Source organism: Antechinus flavipes, chromosome 4 (genome assembly GCF_016432865.1).
Source record: "Antechinus flavipes isolate AdamAnt ecotype Samford, QLD, Australia chromosome 4, AdamAnt_v2, whole genome shotgun sequence".
Classification (NCBI taxonomy): domain Eukaryota; kingdom Metazoa; phylum Chordata; class Mammalia; order Dasyuromorphia; family Dasyuridae; genus Antechinus; species Antechinus flavipes.
In genome coordinates this window covers 374602706-374622120 of record NC_067401.1, presented here as the reverse complement: position 1 = coordinate 374622120, position 19415 = coordinate 374602706, and the positions used below count along the sequence as shown (strand labels likewise).

Genomic DNA, 19415 nt, shown 5'->3' with positions numbered 1-19415 from the left:
TTTGCAAAGCACTTTATATCATCTCATTTGATCTTTATAACAACTTTGGGAGGTAGGTGATACTGTTATCCCCATTTTAAAGATGTGGAAACTTAGGCAACCAGAGAGGAAGGGCTTTGCCTCGAGGGTCACACCACTAACTAATGTCTTTGAAGCTAAATTTGAATTAGGTTTTCCTGATGCCGGGGCTGGCACTGTACCTTCTGCTCCTCCTAGTTGCCCTAATGTAAGGTTAATTAAAATTTTAAATTAGTTCTACAATCCTTGGCATGTCTCATTAAGTAAGGGCCTCTGAAAACTTTCCTGAAGTTGGTGCTAATCCAGCAGGCTGAGCGCTGAGTCTGGCTTTCACCTTTGCTTTTTTCCCTTGGCAAATCTCCCCTCATCCCCTTGCACTTCACACCAGACACTTTGGCCACGATGGTCTGCTGGACACTCCCTGAAAAGAGCCTCGTGGGTAAGGAAAAAGAACTCGTGGGTAAACCAGCGCTACAGCAGCAGGTATGAGGTTACGTGGGATGGTTAGAGCTCTTTGTAAAGCTGGCCCACCACTCAACATTGTTGAGCTTGATATAGTTGGTTAGCAAATTTTCTGCAATAATGGAACACTTTATTTTAAATAAAACTTTAAAATCCTTAGAGTGAAACTGTATTGTACAGGGTGTCCTAAAAATCTTAATTTGAAGCTTAAATAACTTCAAAAGTTAATACTATAAATTATAGTGCATGTATATGTGTATATAATATATAACGATAGCATATTATATATAGTACACATAATATATCGTATATAACAGTATATATAGCACATATAATATGTAATATATAGTATATATCATGTAATATGTAGAATGTAGTATATAACAAAACATAGTATCATGATATAACACAATATAATATTTGTATGTAATAAATGGTATATATGTATATATTGTACATAGTATTATATATATTATATAGTAAATGTATATATATTATGTAGCATATAGTATAAAGTAACACACAGTATATAACTATGTTATATGCTATATATTATATATAACCATATAATCCACATATATAGTATATGATATAGTGTATAGTAATATGACATAGCATATAGTAATATAATACATAGTATATAACAGCATATAGCATATGTAGTAATATATAATATATAGTATGTAACATATATAACATATTGTATAGTATACAGTAACAATACCATAATATATAGACATATATAATATGTGATAAGTATAGTATATGCTAATACAATATAGTAATATAACATGCAGTATATATGACATATATAGTATATGTAGTATATATAATATAGCATGTGTAATACATAATAATATAGTAATATATAACATATAGTATGTGATGATGCATAATATAATATATAGTATATATAATGTAATATATATACTATTATTTTACCATAAACTTTAAAAATTGACTACTAAATCATCCAAAGTTTTAAGATATTAATGCTTCTTAATAAATTCCACTTATTCACAATTTTGTGTTCTATGTGGCCCTCCCTAGTTGATTTTTGAACTTTATAAACACTTTCATCAGCTGCTACTCAGTGACTGAAAAGATTGAATTTGTAATCATAACCTTAAGATTATCAAGAGAATGATCTCTGGACACACAGATAACAGTTTTGAATGTTGACCCTACAAGAAAAAGTTTTAATTGAGAACATATCAGATGAATGAAGTGACCCAGAGAAAAGGACCTCCTCTACTCTACTCACAGTCTCTGATCTAAGGTGAAGAAAATGTCAAAATATACTGACAGAGGGGGGAAGTAAACCCTCTTATTAAAATTTAATTATCCAAAAAAATTTTTAAAAAGAAATTTAAATAAAATTCCAAAGGATATTTTTTAATATAGCATTTATACTTTTGAAGCTATTAAAGCTTAACATTACATTAAGACTTTTGAGATACATTATTTAAAAAAAAAAAAAGTCAAGCCACCTAATATTGTTACAAATAAGACTGATTTTTAAAAGTAAATTTTAGTCTGAGTAACAGCTAAAACTTAGAATGATATAATTGCTTTTTAATAAATGCTTTCTAATTTGGAATAGTACTTGATTCAATAGCTCTCCTTATATCAGGGGTGGGGAAAGTCCAGTTGATGAGTCACGAAAGACTGGATAAATGATTTGCCAAGGTAACTATAGGCAGTGATAAGCTGAAAGCTAGATACGAGCACCTCCTACTACTTGAGTTTCTCTATAAGTTGATAATTTTGCATGACTTGTGAATGATGTTATAAATACTCAAATGGTACTTGACAGAAAAAAGGTTCCCCACTTCTGCCTTATTTGGTCCAACCAATTTTCATTTTTCCCTTAAGCCATATTTAGAACAAACTGTCTCAGTTCACACACCACTTGCTTAAATATTAAAGTCATTTAACGAGACATGGAACTACTTTTTAAATCTGATTAACATGATGGATCACAATTTTGGAATTTAGTTAACTAGAGGAGTCGAGATCACCATGAGCAAATCTGTACTGCAGATAACAGCATTTCTTTATGAAGGGCACTCTGACATCATGAATGAAGAGCCCGTCTTTGAAGACCAGCTTGCAACTTCTGTCTCAAACACAAAGGGCTGTGTGACCCTAGACAAAGGTGGCAGGCAACACGTATATAAGATTATAAATTACAGAGAAGGCATGGGCTAGGAGTTTTTCCATGGGAGTTCCCTGTACTAATGAAATTAAAGGTCGAGGCCCTATTCTGCATAAAGGAATTGGTATTCAAACTGGTTCTCAAATGTTTATTCAGTCTTCACAACCTACTTTCTTATTATCTTTCTAAGATTCCCAAATTTGCCCAATTACTCATCATTATTTGGTTCCAAAAATAATTAGTTTTTCAAAAATTATGCATATAAACATTCCGATTACTTTTCACACCTTCTGCCAAGCTATTGACCTACATAATATGCTGCTGGGCACATTCATTGTTTCTAGACCATTAAGATTCTAACTTCTCCATCAAGCATTCTATTTTGATGGATGGATGGCTCTGCTTCTGCTGACTGCACAAGATGAGACACATCATGCTCAGACAATTCAGGAAAGCAGAGCGGTCTGTAGAAGGTCTCTCTCTGATCTAGCAATTGTTTTCTTTGGGGACTGCTCTGAGAATTGATCTGTCCTCTTGTAGCAAATCCTTGGATGAAACTCTCCGGGCAGCCAGGTGGTAAGTACAGTGGATAAAGAATGGGATTGGTATTCAGGAAGAGCCGAATAAATTCCTCTCTCCCCTCAGATACTTCCTACCTGTGTACATCCTGAGCAAGTCACTTAATCTCAATGTACCTCAGTTTCCTCCATCTATAAAAATGGAATGATAACACCTACCTTTCTGTAGTGTTGTGAGGATCAGTGGGATAACAATATATGTAAAGTATTTTGCAAACTTTAAAGATTATTTTTATTAAGTTTATAATGACACTCTAAGTCACAAAGAAGTAGAGAGAATTAAATGAAACTTGGTATGAAAAAAGCTTTGTAAATCATAAACTATATAGATACATCTCCCTTAGACTATGAGCTCCTTGTCTGTAGGGATTGTCTGATTCATTATATTTGAATCTAGCACAGTACTTCTGACCCACAGTAGAAGCTTAATAAATACGTGTTCACTGATTGGTCTGGTCAAACTCCCTCACTTTACAAATGCTAAAGTGAGAACTCAGAGATGCTGTGATGATGATAATATGGCGTCTGCTGCAAAATAACTGACACTTGCTATCTTGATTTGATCCTTACAACAGTCAGAGATAGGTGTTACTATTCTACCTGTTTCAAAGAGAAGGAAGCTAAGGCACGTTGAGGTGAAGTGACTTGCTCTAGTCACACAGTCATTTCAGTTATGTCTGATTCTTGTGACACCATTTGGGGTTTTCTTGGCAAAGATACTGGAGTAATTTGCCACTTCCTTCTCCAGCCCATTTTACAGATGAGGAAACAGGCAAGCAGGAGGAAGTGACTTGCCCAGGATCACCCCAACTAGGATGGATCTGAGGCTGGATTTGAACTCAGTATCTCCCTGACTCCAGGTCCAGCACACTGTACACTATGGCACTGTTCCAGGTCATACAACTTGTGAGTGAGGAAGGCATCAGACACTTGGAGCTGTAAGGCTCTTCCTGGCTCCAGCTTCAGCACCCATCCATCCTCCCCCCATCTTCGCTCAACGCCAGAGGTGAGCATCTGGACTCTCAGCCAACCCTGACGAGGGGCACTGGTTCATAATCTCTCATTTAAGCAAAACTTTGGCTTCTGCTCCCTCCCTAACCTCTACTCAATGATCTGTACTTTTCTGCTCTGCCATAGGCAGTAGTCACTTTGGATTTTTTCCCCTAGTGTTTTCTAGATTACATCCAACAGGATGAAGTTAGAATATAAAAAGTACAAAATGAGACCATTTTGCCCAAGGAAAGGAAGCTGCATCCCCACATGTACAGAGAGCTGTGAATCAAACATGACTTACATCCTGGACTTTCTGAATAAAGGGATCTTTCCACTCAAAGACCACAAAGAACAGCTGGACACTTCTTTCCTCTGCTGGCCTCTGGTCAATGTAGTTCACCACGCTTGTCTGGAAGGACAGAAAGCAGAGTTAATATTTACTATCTCTTTATGCACCTTTCTTCCCTCGGGTTCTCCCTCACCTTTCCTTTCCTACTACTTTTGAGGTCTCTTAAGTATCTCGTCTCATCTCAGCCCCAGTAAAGTACAACAGAAGGATTCAAAATCCAAATTTTCAGGCTCTCCCCCTCTCTCCCAGGCCCAATATGCTGCAACATAGGTTCAATCTCACTGCTGATCAACAGAGAAACTTTGACCTGTTTCTAACACAGGCTGTTTGGCCCCTTCTGTGGTTCCTTCTTTCCTAGGAATGAATTATTACCTAGTATGGACACCTATCACCCACTGCCCACTACAACTTAACGCTCCAGAGCTCAGGGTCAAGAGAGCCTCCCCAGAAGCAAAGGTTACAGGCTAGCACTGTGCCAGGCTAAAATCTGCATTATTACAATCTTTAAACTGAAGCCAAATCTCAGAGATTTCAACTCTTCAATAGTCCCTCTACTCATATCAGATTCACCCCTCCATACAGTGCTGGGGTCAGTCAACAAACATGAGATTTACTATATATCAGATCAGCATTAAGCACTGGGAATAGAAAGAAAAGCAGACACGGACTTGATTAACTCTCAAAGAACTCCCATTCCAGTGGATGAGAGAATGGATAAATGGAGTCTCAGAGGGAAGAGTAGGCTGTCAAGAGACTAAGAAAGACTTCTGGCAGGAGGAATCAATTGAGGCCTTGAAGGAAGCCAGGATGGGGAGAAGAGGAAGGAGAGTATCCCCGGCAGAGGAGACAGCCAACGATAAGGCATGGAGTCAGGAGATGAGTGTTTTGTTCAAGGAAAAGCCCAGCTTAATGTTACTGGATTATAGAGTATGGAAAGGGCAGTCAAGTGTCCAGTTGTTGTCCCTGCCCAATCCATCTTCCACATGGCTGCAAGATGCTGAAAAACTGGTTTTCCTATAACACAGGTCTGTCTATATCACACTCTAGTTCAAGAAGCTTTGGTTATTCCTTATAGACAAGGATAAAATACGTTCCACTGTTTGACAACGAAAGCTATGCAGAATTTGGTTTTGGTCTATTTGTTCAAGTTGATTATATTCTACTCCACACTTTGATTTACTCCCTAAAATTTAGCAAGTGTTTGACACAAAGAAGATATTTGAATTGTTGCTGACTCTATATTCACTCAACTTTAATACTTTATATATTTTTTACATCCTAGCCAAACTGGCCTGATTGCTATTTCTCATATACAGCAGTCCAACTTTTGCCTCCATGCCTTTGCCTTGCTATATCCCCTGCTGGAAATAAATATTTTCCCTTTACTTCCTGAAATCCTCAGTGATCTTCATAGCTCAATTTAAGTGCCATTTCCTTCAAAAAGTCTGTCCTGGTTTCTTCTTTTGAGAATACTTTTTGTTGTAGCAAAGAATTGGAAACAAAGTAGAATAGCTCAATAAATGGTGGTAAATGAATGTAATAAAATATTACTGTGCTGTAAGTAATGATGAATGTGATGAATACAGAAAGTCATGGAAATATATTTCTACATGAAATGATGCAGAATGAAGTAAGCAGAGCCAAGAAAACAATATTCAAGATGACTACAATAAGGTAAATGAAAAGAACACTAACAAGCACACACACACACACACACACACACACACACACACACACACACCCAACAATGAATGGAACAAAACTATAAAGCTCAAGCATGATTTGAATGAAGAGATGTGAGAAAACATTTGCAACCCACCCTTCATGGATTTTTTATATTAAGTTTTGTTCTTAACTTGTATCAAGTCTTTCTGAGAATTTTAAATATATAAAAATTTATAAATATATAAAATATATAAGTTTATATATAAATATATGTTTATATATATATATATATATATATATATATACACTTTTTTTTTCATTTTTCTATCCAAAGTTTAATGGGATTGCCTTGGATCACTAAACTTCTGAGAAAAGAATCAAATCTTTCATAGCTGATCATCATACAATCTTGTTACTACTGTGTATACTGTACTCCTGGCTCTACTTATTTTACTCAGCATCAGTTCATGTATATTTTTTCAGGCCTTTCTAAAATCATTTTTTATAGAACAATAATATTCTATTACTTTCATATACTATAACTTATTTAGCCATTCCCCAGTTGATGGGCATATACGCACTTTCCATAAATTTATACATACGTGTGTGTATAAAAAACGTATGTATATAATACTAACATTCATTCCTCAAAAGACAAGTAATCAAAGGACATGAACACTATTTAAAAGAAGAAATGCAAAAAATACTTCAAATCACTAATAAGAGAAATGCAAATTAAAATACCTCATACTCTTAAAAGTGACAAAAATGGCAATTGTAAGAAGTCCTCAGATACTTTGTTATAGCAAAGAATTGGAAACAAAGAATAGCTAAATTGTTGTAAATGAATGTAATAGAATATTACCGTGCTATAAACAATGATGAATGTGATGAATATAGAGAAGCATGGAAATATATTTCTACATGAACTGATGCAGAATGAAGTAACCAGACCCAAGAAAACAACAGACATGATGACAACAACAATGTAAATGGAAAGAACCTTAACAAGCACACACACAAACACACACAAAAATGAATGTAGCAAAACTATAAAGCTCAAGCATGACCTGAATGAAGAGAGATGAGAGAACACTTCCACTCCACCCCTCATAAGGTGAAAGATCCAGAGGTGCTGCTACATCTATCTTCAATCCATTGATATTATGCTGATTCTTTCCCCTCTTCATTTCCCTTTTTTATTTTTTAAAAATACTATTTTATATCAGATAACTTTCTGAGAGAGAGAGGGAAAAGATACTGGGGGAAACCATAATGAGCAAAAAGCAAAAAATATTAATTACTTTAAATTTTTTTAACAATATCTTTTGCTTTTACATCACTTTCATTTGCACATAAATCCCTCCCTATTCTCCACATCAGGCCATTTCTTATAAGTGAGGGAAAAAAAAAACAGTTCAATCAACTGAGCCTGGCAATATATCCAATATTCTATATCATTTGCTACCTTTGCAAAAAAAGGAGGTATATTTTTTTCTCTTTATCAGGGACTTTATCAGGGACTCTTTAATAGGTTTGAGATCTCTCAATTACACTGGTAACTTGTTTTTGATGACAGTGGCCAAATGGTAAGAAGTGCACATGGTCACCCACCAGAGGTCCCCTACCAGGGAGGCCCCTATCATTGCCCAAGGCAGAATCCGTGCTGAAGGAAACCTAAAATCAACTACCTCCTGCCGGAACTCCACAGCTTCCCGTCCATCTTCTTCTTTCGTCTTCACAAGTGACATTTTGACCCAGGTCCGGAAACCTCCAGAGAACTTCCAGCTGGAATAGGCACTCTCACAGTCCTGCATGAAGCGTACTTTGTCTGGGCTTGGAAGGAAGGGGAAAAGTGAGATGGGGAAAAATGGCCAGATTTATTTATAGAATTAAAAAACAGAAAGGATTTTGGCAATCATCTCATTCAAATTTCCTACTTTACAGAGAAAAAAAATTATATAAATAACCCAGGACCACTCAACAGCAAAGCCAGGTTTTAATTCCTACTTGATCTCTACTCCTGAGAGAAAAATGGAAGCATCCAGAACCAACAACCTATATCCACTCCAAAGAAACTCCTTCTCCCTTCCTTCTAGTCCCTTCCAAGGCAGCCCATTTCATTTGTGGATGGCTTTAACAGGGAGTTTTTCCTTACTTCAACTATGATACTGTATAAAGAATACTGAATTTGGAATTAGAGGAACTCGTTTTGTATGCTGGTTCTCCCTCTTTCTACCAGTTTGACCTGTAAAAATAAAAGGACTGAACTGGATGTACTCTAAGATCCTTCAAATTAAATTCTAAATCTAAATCTACTTCTCTCAGATTCACCTAGTGCTCTTAGTACAGTCTTCTGTAGTCAAACACAAGTTTAATTTCTTTTCTATCTGATAGTTCAAGGCTCCTGCCAAGTCTTCTCTTTTCTCCACTTAGCTACATATGCCCTGTTTTGTTTTGTTTTAAAGCTGATCCTCACACAGCATGATTTCAGGACTTATTATCCTGTCTTCTACATGTCTCATTGTTCCTTTACAGAATTTTTGATTAATTTTTTTTTTATCATGTAGCTATACTCCAGAGCACTGTCAGGATGTCTTCCTCAGTGATCTCATCAGCTTCTAGGAATTTAATTATCCTTTGTACCAAAATGACTCTCAGATCTTTATTATATCTTCTCTCCTAAACCCTGGTCCCACAGTTCTAACTTCTGCTGGACATCTTTACTTCCATGGCACATAATCCCAAAGGACCAATGATGAAATACACTACCTGCCTTGTGACACAGAGGTGACAGACTCAAGTTATGAAATGTGAAACATCTTCAGATTTCTGATAAAGCCACTGAGGGAATTTGTTTTGCCTGAATATGATACTTGTTACTAAGGCTTTCTTTTTCTTTTTTTCTCAATTAGGATAGGAGAAAAAATGGTAAGAGCTAGGAATTGAATCACCAAAAAGAAAAGAAAAGGAGGGACATTGAAACATGTTTTTCAAATGCACAGAAGAGAACAGAAGGGAAGCCAGAAGGAATCACAGACATGAAGGACAGCTCTGAAAATAACATGTCAAACTTATATATGTAAAAAGAAAATAAGTTGTACATGACAGAGATTCCCAGTTTCATGGACAACCATCTCTTTCCATTTTATTATGTACAGGGAAGTGCTTATTTTAGCTGATAATTAAGTTCAAAACTTTCTAAAATTGGGAAAAAATAAAATAGATATCTCCCCCCATGTATTCTTTCCTCACACCTGTTGAGAAATATGACAAGAGTTACTTGGGAATAAGGGGGTGGCTGAGCCAATCAAGGATCCTACTGGATTTGGCAGAACAAATATGGCATCCTACTTCTCACTAATTTCCCTGTCACCTGTATACAACTCTGTAGTTTAGTTGTGATTACAGTCACTGCCAAGATCAGATTTTTAGAAGGTTTGGTGTAGAGGAAGGGGAATGGACCTCTCAAGGTCCTCCTCTGGCCTTGGAATTCTGTTTCTAAAGAAAGCCAGAGAAGATAAGTTGCTCAAATTTGGAATTATGCTCAAAAAGTTATCAAACCTTTGACCCAGCAGTGTTACTACTGGGCTTATATCCCAAAGAGATATTAAAGAAGGGAAAGGGACCTGTATGTGCAAGAATATTTGTGGCAGCCCTGTTTGTAGTGGCTAGAAACTGGAAACTGAGTGGATGCCCATCAATTGGAGAATGGTTGAATAAATTGTGGTATATGAATGTTATTGGAATATTATTGTTTGGTAAGAAATGACCAACAGGATGATTTCAGAAAGGCCTGGAGAGACTTACATGAACTGATGCTGAGTGAAATGAGCAGGATCAGGAGATCATTATATACAGCAACAATATTATATGATGATCAATTCTGATGGACGTGGCCATCTTCAACAACGAGATGAACCAAATCAGTTCCAATAGAACAGTAATGAACTGAACCAGCTACACCCAGCGAAAGAACTCTGGGAGATGATGATGAACCACTACATAGAATTCCCAATCCCTATATTTTTGTCCGCCTGCATTTTTGATTTCCTTCATAGGTTAATTGTACACTATTTCAAAGTCCAATTCTTTTTGTACAGCAAAATAACTTTGGACATGTATACACATATTGTATTTATCATATACTTTAACATATTTAATATGTATTGGTCAACCTGCCATCTGAGGGAGGGGATGGGGGAAAGGAGGGGAAAAGTTGGAACAAAAGGATTTGCAACTGTCAATGCTGAAAAATTACCCATGCACATATCTTATAAAAGCTAAAAAAGAAGAAGAAAAGTTGCTCATCCAGATAATTGTTCCTTCTAGCACTTCCAGATCAGTTTTTAATCCAGCAATTTCATGGAGGGCACCAGATCTGCTATGAAGATGCCTAGACTCAACTTACTGACCCATCTCAATCCAACCCAACTCAGCCCAGCCTCTCCCACTTAACCCAATTCAACCCAGCCCAGCCCAGTCTAATTTACCAGCCCAGCCCAGCCTAGTTCAACTGAACCCAACCCAACCCAACCCAACCCAACCCAGCCCAACCCAGTCTAACCCAATCCAATGCAGCCCAACCCAGCTCACCACAGCCCAGCCACCAAACCTAGCAGAGCCCAGCACAGCCCTACCTCCGCACAAACTCCTGGAAAGAAGAGAAGAGGAGGTAATCAATGGCACTGAAGTCCTCACTGGTTTCATTCAGGCGAAATTGAAGGAAGACCAGCTCCCTCTTCTTTACTTCCCGGGGTCCCTGGACAATCAGAGCATATTTCTAGAGCAAAGAAAGGAAGAAAGGTAGGAGTCAGAGGTGGAGGAGATGAAGGTGAGAGGATGGGGATGGAGAAGAAAGCTATGGCTCTTCTGCTTCTCCGTTACCTTCTTCAGGCAACATCCTACTCCATTCAGGAATTATCCACCTACTTTTCCCTCTCTACTTCATCCCTATAATTCAAGTAAAGTCAGGAAGCACATGAAATTACTCAGCTGGCAGAAGCCTACCTAAACCTGGAATTGCTAAACAACACATGAATGCACTGGAATATTTCTGGCCCATCAGATGCAATGAATACAAAGAGAAGCAAAGAAAGACTTCTATGAGCAGAAGTAAAGTCAAGAACTCAGCCACGACTCTCAAGGGTCCTGCCTCTGCTGCCCACGCTTGTGTGAGCTGGGGCAAGGCACCCAGTCTGGACCTCAGTTTCTGCCTGAGGAAAATGAGGGTGTTGAACTACAAGGCATCTGAGGTTTCTTCTAGAACATCTAGTGATATTATGAATTAGAAAACTGTATACCTCCAAATCACAACAATATAAAGGAAAAGAATAACAATAAATGGGAAACTATACAATTATAAGGAATGATCAAGTTTGGCCTTGAAGAAGGAAGGAGAAAATGGGCCTTCTTCCCTATTTCATAGAGGTGGGGAACTATGGTTGCAGAATAGGGCACATTCTATCAGATTAGGACAATGTCAGTTAATATTCTTTATTTTAAAAGACGGCTTTCTGGGGAGACAAGGGGGAAATCCATTCGTAAATGTAGATTTTACTTCATCCTGGAAGCTCATTCCTTTCCCTCTTGCCTCTCCCTCCAATTGGATGCCTCTCCTCCTGCCCTCCCCCCAGAACATCCATTTCAGTCATGTCTTCTTTCCTTTGGACTTTTTCTACTATGCTCCCAGGAACCTCCATTCTCCTTTTTAGCTTTTATTTCTGTATTGTAAATTGTAAAATGAGGAGAATCTCCCCCTTGAAAGGAAAGACTTTCTTTCTACTTGTATTTGTATTCCTAGTGGAACATAGGAAGTGTTTAATAAATATTTATTGACTGGCAAATTGATGTAGGTGATGTAAAAACCAAAGACATCAATTTGAAATATTTATTGTATATTTATAGTGGGTAGAGCTCTATGTTAACCACCAGGAAAATAGAAATATTAAACAATCATTGGACATAAAGAATGGACAATTTATTAAGGAAATAAAAATATATACATGAGGCAACAGTCGGAAAAGAACTGATTATGGTCACATAAGCTGTGACCATAAGAAAGTCCTAAAACTTCTGTGCACCTTCACTCTCTCTCACATGTAAAATGGAGATAAGAAAAATATTTGCCTTAATATTAATACCATGTAGTACTAGGTGCTACAAGTACTAAATAATAGTAATACCTTGTAATCTAGACATCTAGAACCTGGGAAGTCCAATAAATTAAGAACCAGGCTTGTAATCAGGAAGATCTGAATTCAGCCTCAGACACTTACTAGCTATGTGACTCTCTGGGCAATTATCTGCTATTTGCCTCCATTTCTTCAACTGTCGAATGGAGATGATAATTGTATCTAGCTCTTAGAATTGTTATGAGAATCAAATAAGTCCATGAATGCCTTAAGAGGAAATCCACCCAAAAGAATCCCAAGAAATCAGCCTCCATTTTTTAAGTCCTTCTCTCAATGACGTCCAAATCTTCTCACCACTGCCCTTCTCCAACACACTCACTGACATTTTAAAGAATTAACCACTGAGGCAGAGGAATGACATTTGCAAAAGAACATTGTATTCTCAAGGGAAGCCCTTTCTACCTGTCCTCAGACAAGGTGGTATCTCATCAGGAGCCATTCACAAGTTTATTTGGTCATGGTTAGGAGAGACCTGGAACAAATTTCCCTTCATCACCCAATATTAGGGGTCTTGCTGGAGCTACATGCCCATTTAATTCCATTTTCTGCCCTCATGGAGGACATTATTAGGAAAACAGGGGCCCATCCAACAAAACCTGAGAAATCAGCCTCTCAGAACCTGGACTGGAAAAAGGGTTCCCTGGATTTCTCAGGCTGACTTGGCTCTTGAACCAGCCCCAAGAAGGGTTACCATGGTTTGGTTGGAGAAAGGGTCCGTGTAATTAATCCTCTTGGTGGTACAGTCCACGTCTCCTGGCTGCCCGGGTCTGTTCAAAGGGGGGATGACGTCATAATGGTGCTTACAGCTTAACAACTGAGCCTGCCCAGGATACAGGGCAATACCTGAATTGGGAAAAATAAGATAAAATGGAGAAAAGCAAAAATCAGAAATCCTCAGGGCCCCAGGTTCGGCCCCTTAATTTTCTTGTACTTTTCGCTATCAGCAAGTTATATTGAACAACCCTATGAAAAATCAAAAAATACAGTCCTGCCTGAAAGACTCAGGGTCTGAAACTGAAGAAACTCCCTTCCTACTGCTATTACTACCATCACTAATTCCCAAAACACCTTAAGGATGACAATGCTTTCCATGATGCACTAGTGTGATATACGTACAAGTATTAATATGCCCATTTCACAGATGAAGAAACTACATGATTTGCCCAGGACAGACAGCTAGTATCAGGGACAGCATTGAAACTTCCATCTTTTGAGCTCCAAATCTAACAGTCTTTCCATTAAGTTATTGTTTCTACAAATGCTGAGAGAGATGTCATTCATGACCCAGGAAAGTTCAAATATTATCTGATGCTTGTCAGCTTTATGACCTTATTTAATTACCTCCTGGGCCTGAGTTTCTTCATCTATATAAAAAGGGTATGAACAGAAAGTTCAGAAGAAATCCATGCTATCTATAGTTATATGGGAAAATGCCCAAAATAACTAATAATCAGAGTAATGCAAATTAAAGAAACTTTGAAGCTCCACCTCATACTCATCAGATTGACAAAAAAAGAAAAATGGGGAGAATGGCACATGTCAGAAATAGGCCAGAAACAGGCAAACATACTTGTGTTGTGTGGGTGAAGTTGTGAATTGATTTAAACAGTCTGGTTTTTTTTTAAGCATTTAAAAAAAATTATCCCTCCCACAAATCTCCATTCAGTAATATGAAAAAATTAAAAAACAAAAACTTTTCAAATGAAAGTCCTACTTTACACTCAAATGATAGCCAAAAAACAACAAACCAAAAACTAAAAACCTTCAAATTAAAGCCCTACATAGCCCCCCAAAATTCTCAGTACCACCCCAAAAATGTATGTCTCTGTATTTTTAGTTCATCACCTTTCCTATCATGGAGTGAGTGGTCCAGTCATTTTGTAAAACAATTTGGATCTATACACAAAAGGTCACTAAACTGTCAATATTCTTTGACCCAGCAATACCACTGCTAGGCCAATGCCTCAGAAGGGCAAAGAAAGAGAGAAAAGATCAATATATATAAAAATATTTAACTTTTTTTGTAATAGCAAAACCTTGAAATTTAAGGAGATGCCCATCTATTAGCAAATGACTAAACAAATTAGTGTCTAATAATGTAATGGAATAGTATTGTGCTCCCAAAATGAACAGTTTCTGAGAAAATTGAGAAGAGTGAAGCAGAATGAAGTGAGCAGAACCAGAACAATTGATACTATAATAACATGAAAATGAGCAATTTTGAACTTAAGAACCCTGATCGCTATAAAAATCAGCCATAATAAAGAATGGTACTCTCCTCCCAAAAGGAAGTCAATAGACTAAATATGCTGAATGAAACTCACATTTTTGGATATGATCAAACTTGGGGGTTAATTGTGCTTGACTTATTTGTTACTCCTCCAAAAAGAAGGAGGTGAATTAGCTCGTCATGGAAATCCCTTCCAATTCTAAATCCATGATCTTGGGACTGCATAAAAGTTGCCTCAGACTTCTCCAAAATTATTTGGTCATGGGATCAGATACAAACACTTTGCCTGAAAAGTTGATGCCCTGTAATTTGGCATTACATCAGAGGTGTGTTGGTAAATGTTTAATAATCAGTTTTCTAGGGGTAAAAAAAACTGCAACAAAACACACTTTTAACTTTAATCAAATTAAGTTTAACATATACTCTATCACTTTCTTAAGTCTAGAAATCAACAAAATAATAAATTAATTCCTGGATTGTAGCATTTGCCAATTTACAAAATGTACATGGTCACACTAAAAATTCAATAATCAGCACTCAAGAACTTGTAAGTTGTCTCCCACATCATTGTAATACACCTTAACTGAACATAAGAGCCAAAGAGCTCCAGAGGCCACAGATTTTCCCCACATTCTGCCACAGTGGAGCAGAACTGTCTACTTGCCTCATGGAAAGAGACATAGTTATCAGTTTAAAAAAGGATGCATTCTTGATTAAAATAATAATAAAAATACTGTGTGACTATAAGCAAGCCAAAAAAAAAAAAAAAAAAAAAGGAGAAAGGAAGAAGAAGGAAGGAGAAAGGTGGAGAAAGGCAGAGAAAGGAGGAGAAGAAAGGTAGATATGGGAGGGAGGTGGCCAAATAGCAATAACTCACATTTATGTAAAAATTTTTAAAACTTACTTTTTCTTTGACAACAACCCTGTGAAATAAATAGTGTAAATATTATTTCACAGATGAGGAAATTGAGACTCGAGGCTGTTAAAAGAGTTTACTGATGTTAGAGATCTACGGCAGAATCTACGCTTCCTCCTGACTCTATCACCATTTTGCTCACTACACCATGCTGCCTAACCAGAACAAGACAAAGGCAAAGTCTAGGACAGAGGCTGAGCGCCACTGCCTACAGCATTTCTCCTGGAATAAATAGGTAGATAAACTATTTACCAAGCACTTACTATCTACAACGGGCTGGGGATACAACAATAAGAAAGCAAGACAGTCCCTATCTTCAAGGACCTTATATTCTAAGGAGAGAAATAACACAAAAAAGGGATGAGAGAGTGAGTGGATATGGTATGAAAAATAGCAGAAAGAACTTAGAAGTCTGCTTCTAGACAAGACAAAGGAAAAGTTCAACTATCAGAGCCTGGGGGTGACAGGGGCAGAGTCCCAGCTTCTAATGTAAGGGAGATGAGTTAGTGAGACTGATCTAGTATGGAATTTCCTCCCTTGTTTGTTCCCCCACCTAGTGAAGGATGAAATTATTGTTCAAACAAGTCTAGAAGTTATTAACTTCTCTGTTCTTCCTCCCTAATGCCTCTAGGATAAAAACCACAAATTCCTGTTTTGCTTGTAAAGCTTTTCACAGTCTGACCCCAATTTATCTTTCCTGCCTTAATCCAATGCAATTTGTCTTGTCTCTGTTCCTAACCCATGGCACTCTATCTTCCAGTTCTGTACCTTCATACTGGCTATCCCCCATATCTGGATTTGATTCCTGCTTCAACTGAGCTTTCCCTTCCTTTAAGACCCTACATGAAGCACTTCTCCATTCCCCCCCAACTTCTAGTGCCCTCCTCCCATGACTTTGCATTTAATTATTATTTATTCTTTTTTATTCTTTTCGTTTCTGGTCAGTAGCCTATCATTTGCCATTGGTTTTCAAAGATTTTCAATCATATATGACTCTTTGTGACCCCATTTGGGGTTTTCTTAGCAAAGATACTGGAGGGGTTCGCCATTTCCTCCTCCAACAAGGAAACGGAGGCAAACAGAGTTAATTAAGGAACTTTCCCAGGATCACACAGCTGTTAAGTATCTAATGTCTAATGGAAAAGTCTTCCTGACTCCAGGTCCAGTACTCTAATCACTGCACCACACAGGTGTCCCGTAGCCTGTCAAAGCTCTATTTTAAGCCTTGGTTCCAGAAATCTGAATCTCATTCACAGACATCATCATCTTAGCCTGTTTGTTTCCCAAGTAAGATCTTTTTTTCTTTCCTTGTAACCTTTACTTTCAGTGGTGAGCGCTAATGAAAATACCTGCTGAACTCTTCTGATTTTCTTTCTCTGGCCCAAACTTTGTCATCTTGGCAATGCTTTGTAGGTTCCTTCCAGCAGCATTTTTGCCATTTATAATGTAGTAATCTCTTCTGAGAGGCCTTGGGAGGCTTTTTATCAGTCTTGCATCCAGGTAGGTAGCAGACTTTTACTGTTATCATCAATACCCTAAACAGAAAGTCACTGACCACCATAATTCTTTTCTCTTACCCTTACTTATCGGACAGCACCTGTGGCTCTGCTCTATCATCATTGCTTAAAAGTTAAGCAGTAATATTTCCTCTCCAAAATACCTCTCTCCTCTTCAAGAAGAGTCATAAAAAAGTCATAAGTGATTTTAGTTTAAATTTATAGTGGTTTTTCTTCCTTTCCTTCTCTATGTAACATTTTACCTCCAACATACCGATTCCCTTCATCTCTGGTACCCCTAGTATCATGAGATTTTGAACTAGAAGGAATGTTAGAGATCACATAGAGTGTAATCTTCTCATTTCACAGATAAGAAAACTGAGGCACAAAAAGTGGAATAATCTGCCCCAAATCAAGAAAGAGTAAAAACAAAGCCAAAATTTGAATCCAAATTCAATGATCTTTTAATTATACCAAGCTACTTCCTTATGCACTCAATAGGAAAACCACAGAATTTTAGTGTCAGATTTTAGTTGTTTAAAGATCTTTCAGCTCAATCATATTTTTGAGATTAGGGAACTAAATGACAAACTGGCAACAAGAGTTGGGAACAAGCCTTACCTGGTGCATCGTAACGATCCACCTCCTTGTAGGAGACAGACATGACCGGATGCTTGAGCTTCTCCCGGAAATCAGTGATGGTCTGGTAGACCAAGAAGACAGCCACGGCCATGAGCAGCAGGTAAATGAAGATTAACAGCACTGAAAACACATTCTTTAGGCAGGCCTTGCTGAAGCGGATGCTGTTGATGACAGATTCGCTGTCTAGGACTGGAGATGACAAAGTCATGATGAAAAGACTGTCCCTCATATACAGAAAAAGATACTCCTAATCCACCTAATCATAAGGTAATTCAATTGTGAGTCATCTTCCCAACTGTAGAGAATAACTGCACAGATACACTTGTACTTACCCATGTGGTTCTCCATATGAAAAATGATGTATATAATACATAGGCAAAAAGCCTATGACCATAAAAACTGAGGAAAAGTAACTAGCCCTCAAAAGGACTGAAATTTTTACCCTTGGGGTTTAAAAGAACCATTGATATAAGCTATCTTTAATCATGATACAGTTAAGGCATTTTGGATATTCCATACCTACGATGCAGGGATTTAGGAAATCTCTAGAAAAACTTCAGATTTTGGGGGGTAATAACCAGGATAATTTATATAAAATAAACTACCTAATACTCTCAAACCAGCAAAGACAGCTAAGAATGATAAACTTTGGAGGGGTCAAAGCATACTATTAGATTGTTGGTGGAAGTACAAATTCTGCAATCTTTTTGAGAGCTAACTTGCAGTGAGTTACAAAACTGATTATTCCGTTTGAGTAAGTGATTTCACTACCAGGTCAGTCTCCTGAATATGTCATTTAAAAGGAAATAAATGATTTATTATAAAATATCAATATAATAACCTTACTTTAAAAATGAAAAACTAGACGCTAGTTTTATATGCTAGGCACATGCTTGATGCTCGGGTAACAGAGACAAACACAAAATGATTTCTACCCTAAAGAAACTTGCATTGTGTTGGAATGAAACAAACAGGCACTCAGATAAATAAACATGAAGCACCTTTGGATGGAGGAAGAGATGACACTAGCTACTGATCTTGGTGGATAATAGTGGTCCTTAGGAGGGCTTGAGTTAGGCCTTGAAGGAAACTGGGGATTCTGTGAGGTCAGGAAAGGAGGAAGAGAATTTTGGATGGATAGAATTAATTGTGACATTAATGCAACATTATTTTAAAAATAATAAATGTAAAAAATACAATGAAATGTGAGAAAATACATATGGATCAAAGAAAATAAAATCAAAACAATGACTTGCACACTGTGACTCTTAAAAATACCAGTAACAGAAATCTGATAAGAATGCAGACAGAAAGAGATGCCGCAGAACATAGAACTCTACCAGTTATAATCCATCATAATTATAGGATGATAAGATCTTTATGCTCTATAAATTCAACCATTTCTATACTTTTGCATTTTGTTTTGTTTTGTTCTATTTTTCCATAGTTATCTGGTACAGTTTCTTCAGGGGAAATCATAAGTTTGTTTTGGAAGAGCTAAGGGATGAAGCAGCGTTTTCCCCTATATCTGAGATAAGAGAAGTGAGGCTCCCCAAAGTTTCCTTTCCTAGAGGTAGCAGCAGCAGCACTTTGGATGAAGCTTCCTCACTTATTATGTTAAAGATTAGGGAGAACCAAAAGGCAGCTTTGATGAATGAGCTCTTCCCATTTGAGTTTTCCTTCTTTAATACCTTCCTGTCTCCTGCTGTCATTC

The 19415-nt window shown here is 37.3% G+C and overlaps 1 protein-coding gene across 1 annotated transcript in view; it reads right to left on the bottom strand.

Moving 5' to 3' along the window:
• The window catches only part of PACC1 (proton activated chloride channel 1), a 33381-nt gene that overhangs the window by 1106 nt on the left and 12860 nt on the right, over positions 1–19415 (bottom strand). The window contains exons 3-7 of the mRNA XM_051998427.1: positions 17681–17890; positions 13109–13260; positions 10864–11006; positions 7915–8059; positions 4511–4618 (exon numbers count right to left, since the gene is read on the bottom strand). Coding sequence (XP_051854387.1) covers positions 4511–4618; positions 7915–8059; positions 10864–11006; positions 13109–13260; positions 17681–17890 — 758 coding nt within the window. The remainder of the gene's footprint in view (positions 1–4510; positions 4619–7914; positions 8060–10863; positions 11007–13108; positions 13261–17680; positions 17891–19415) is intronic.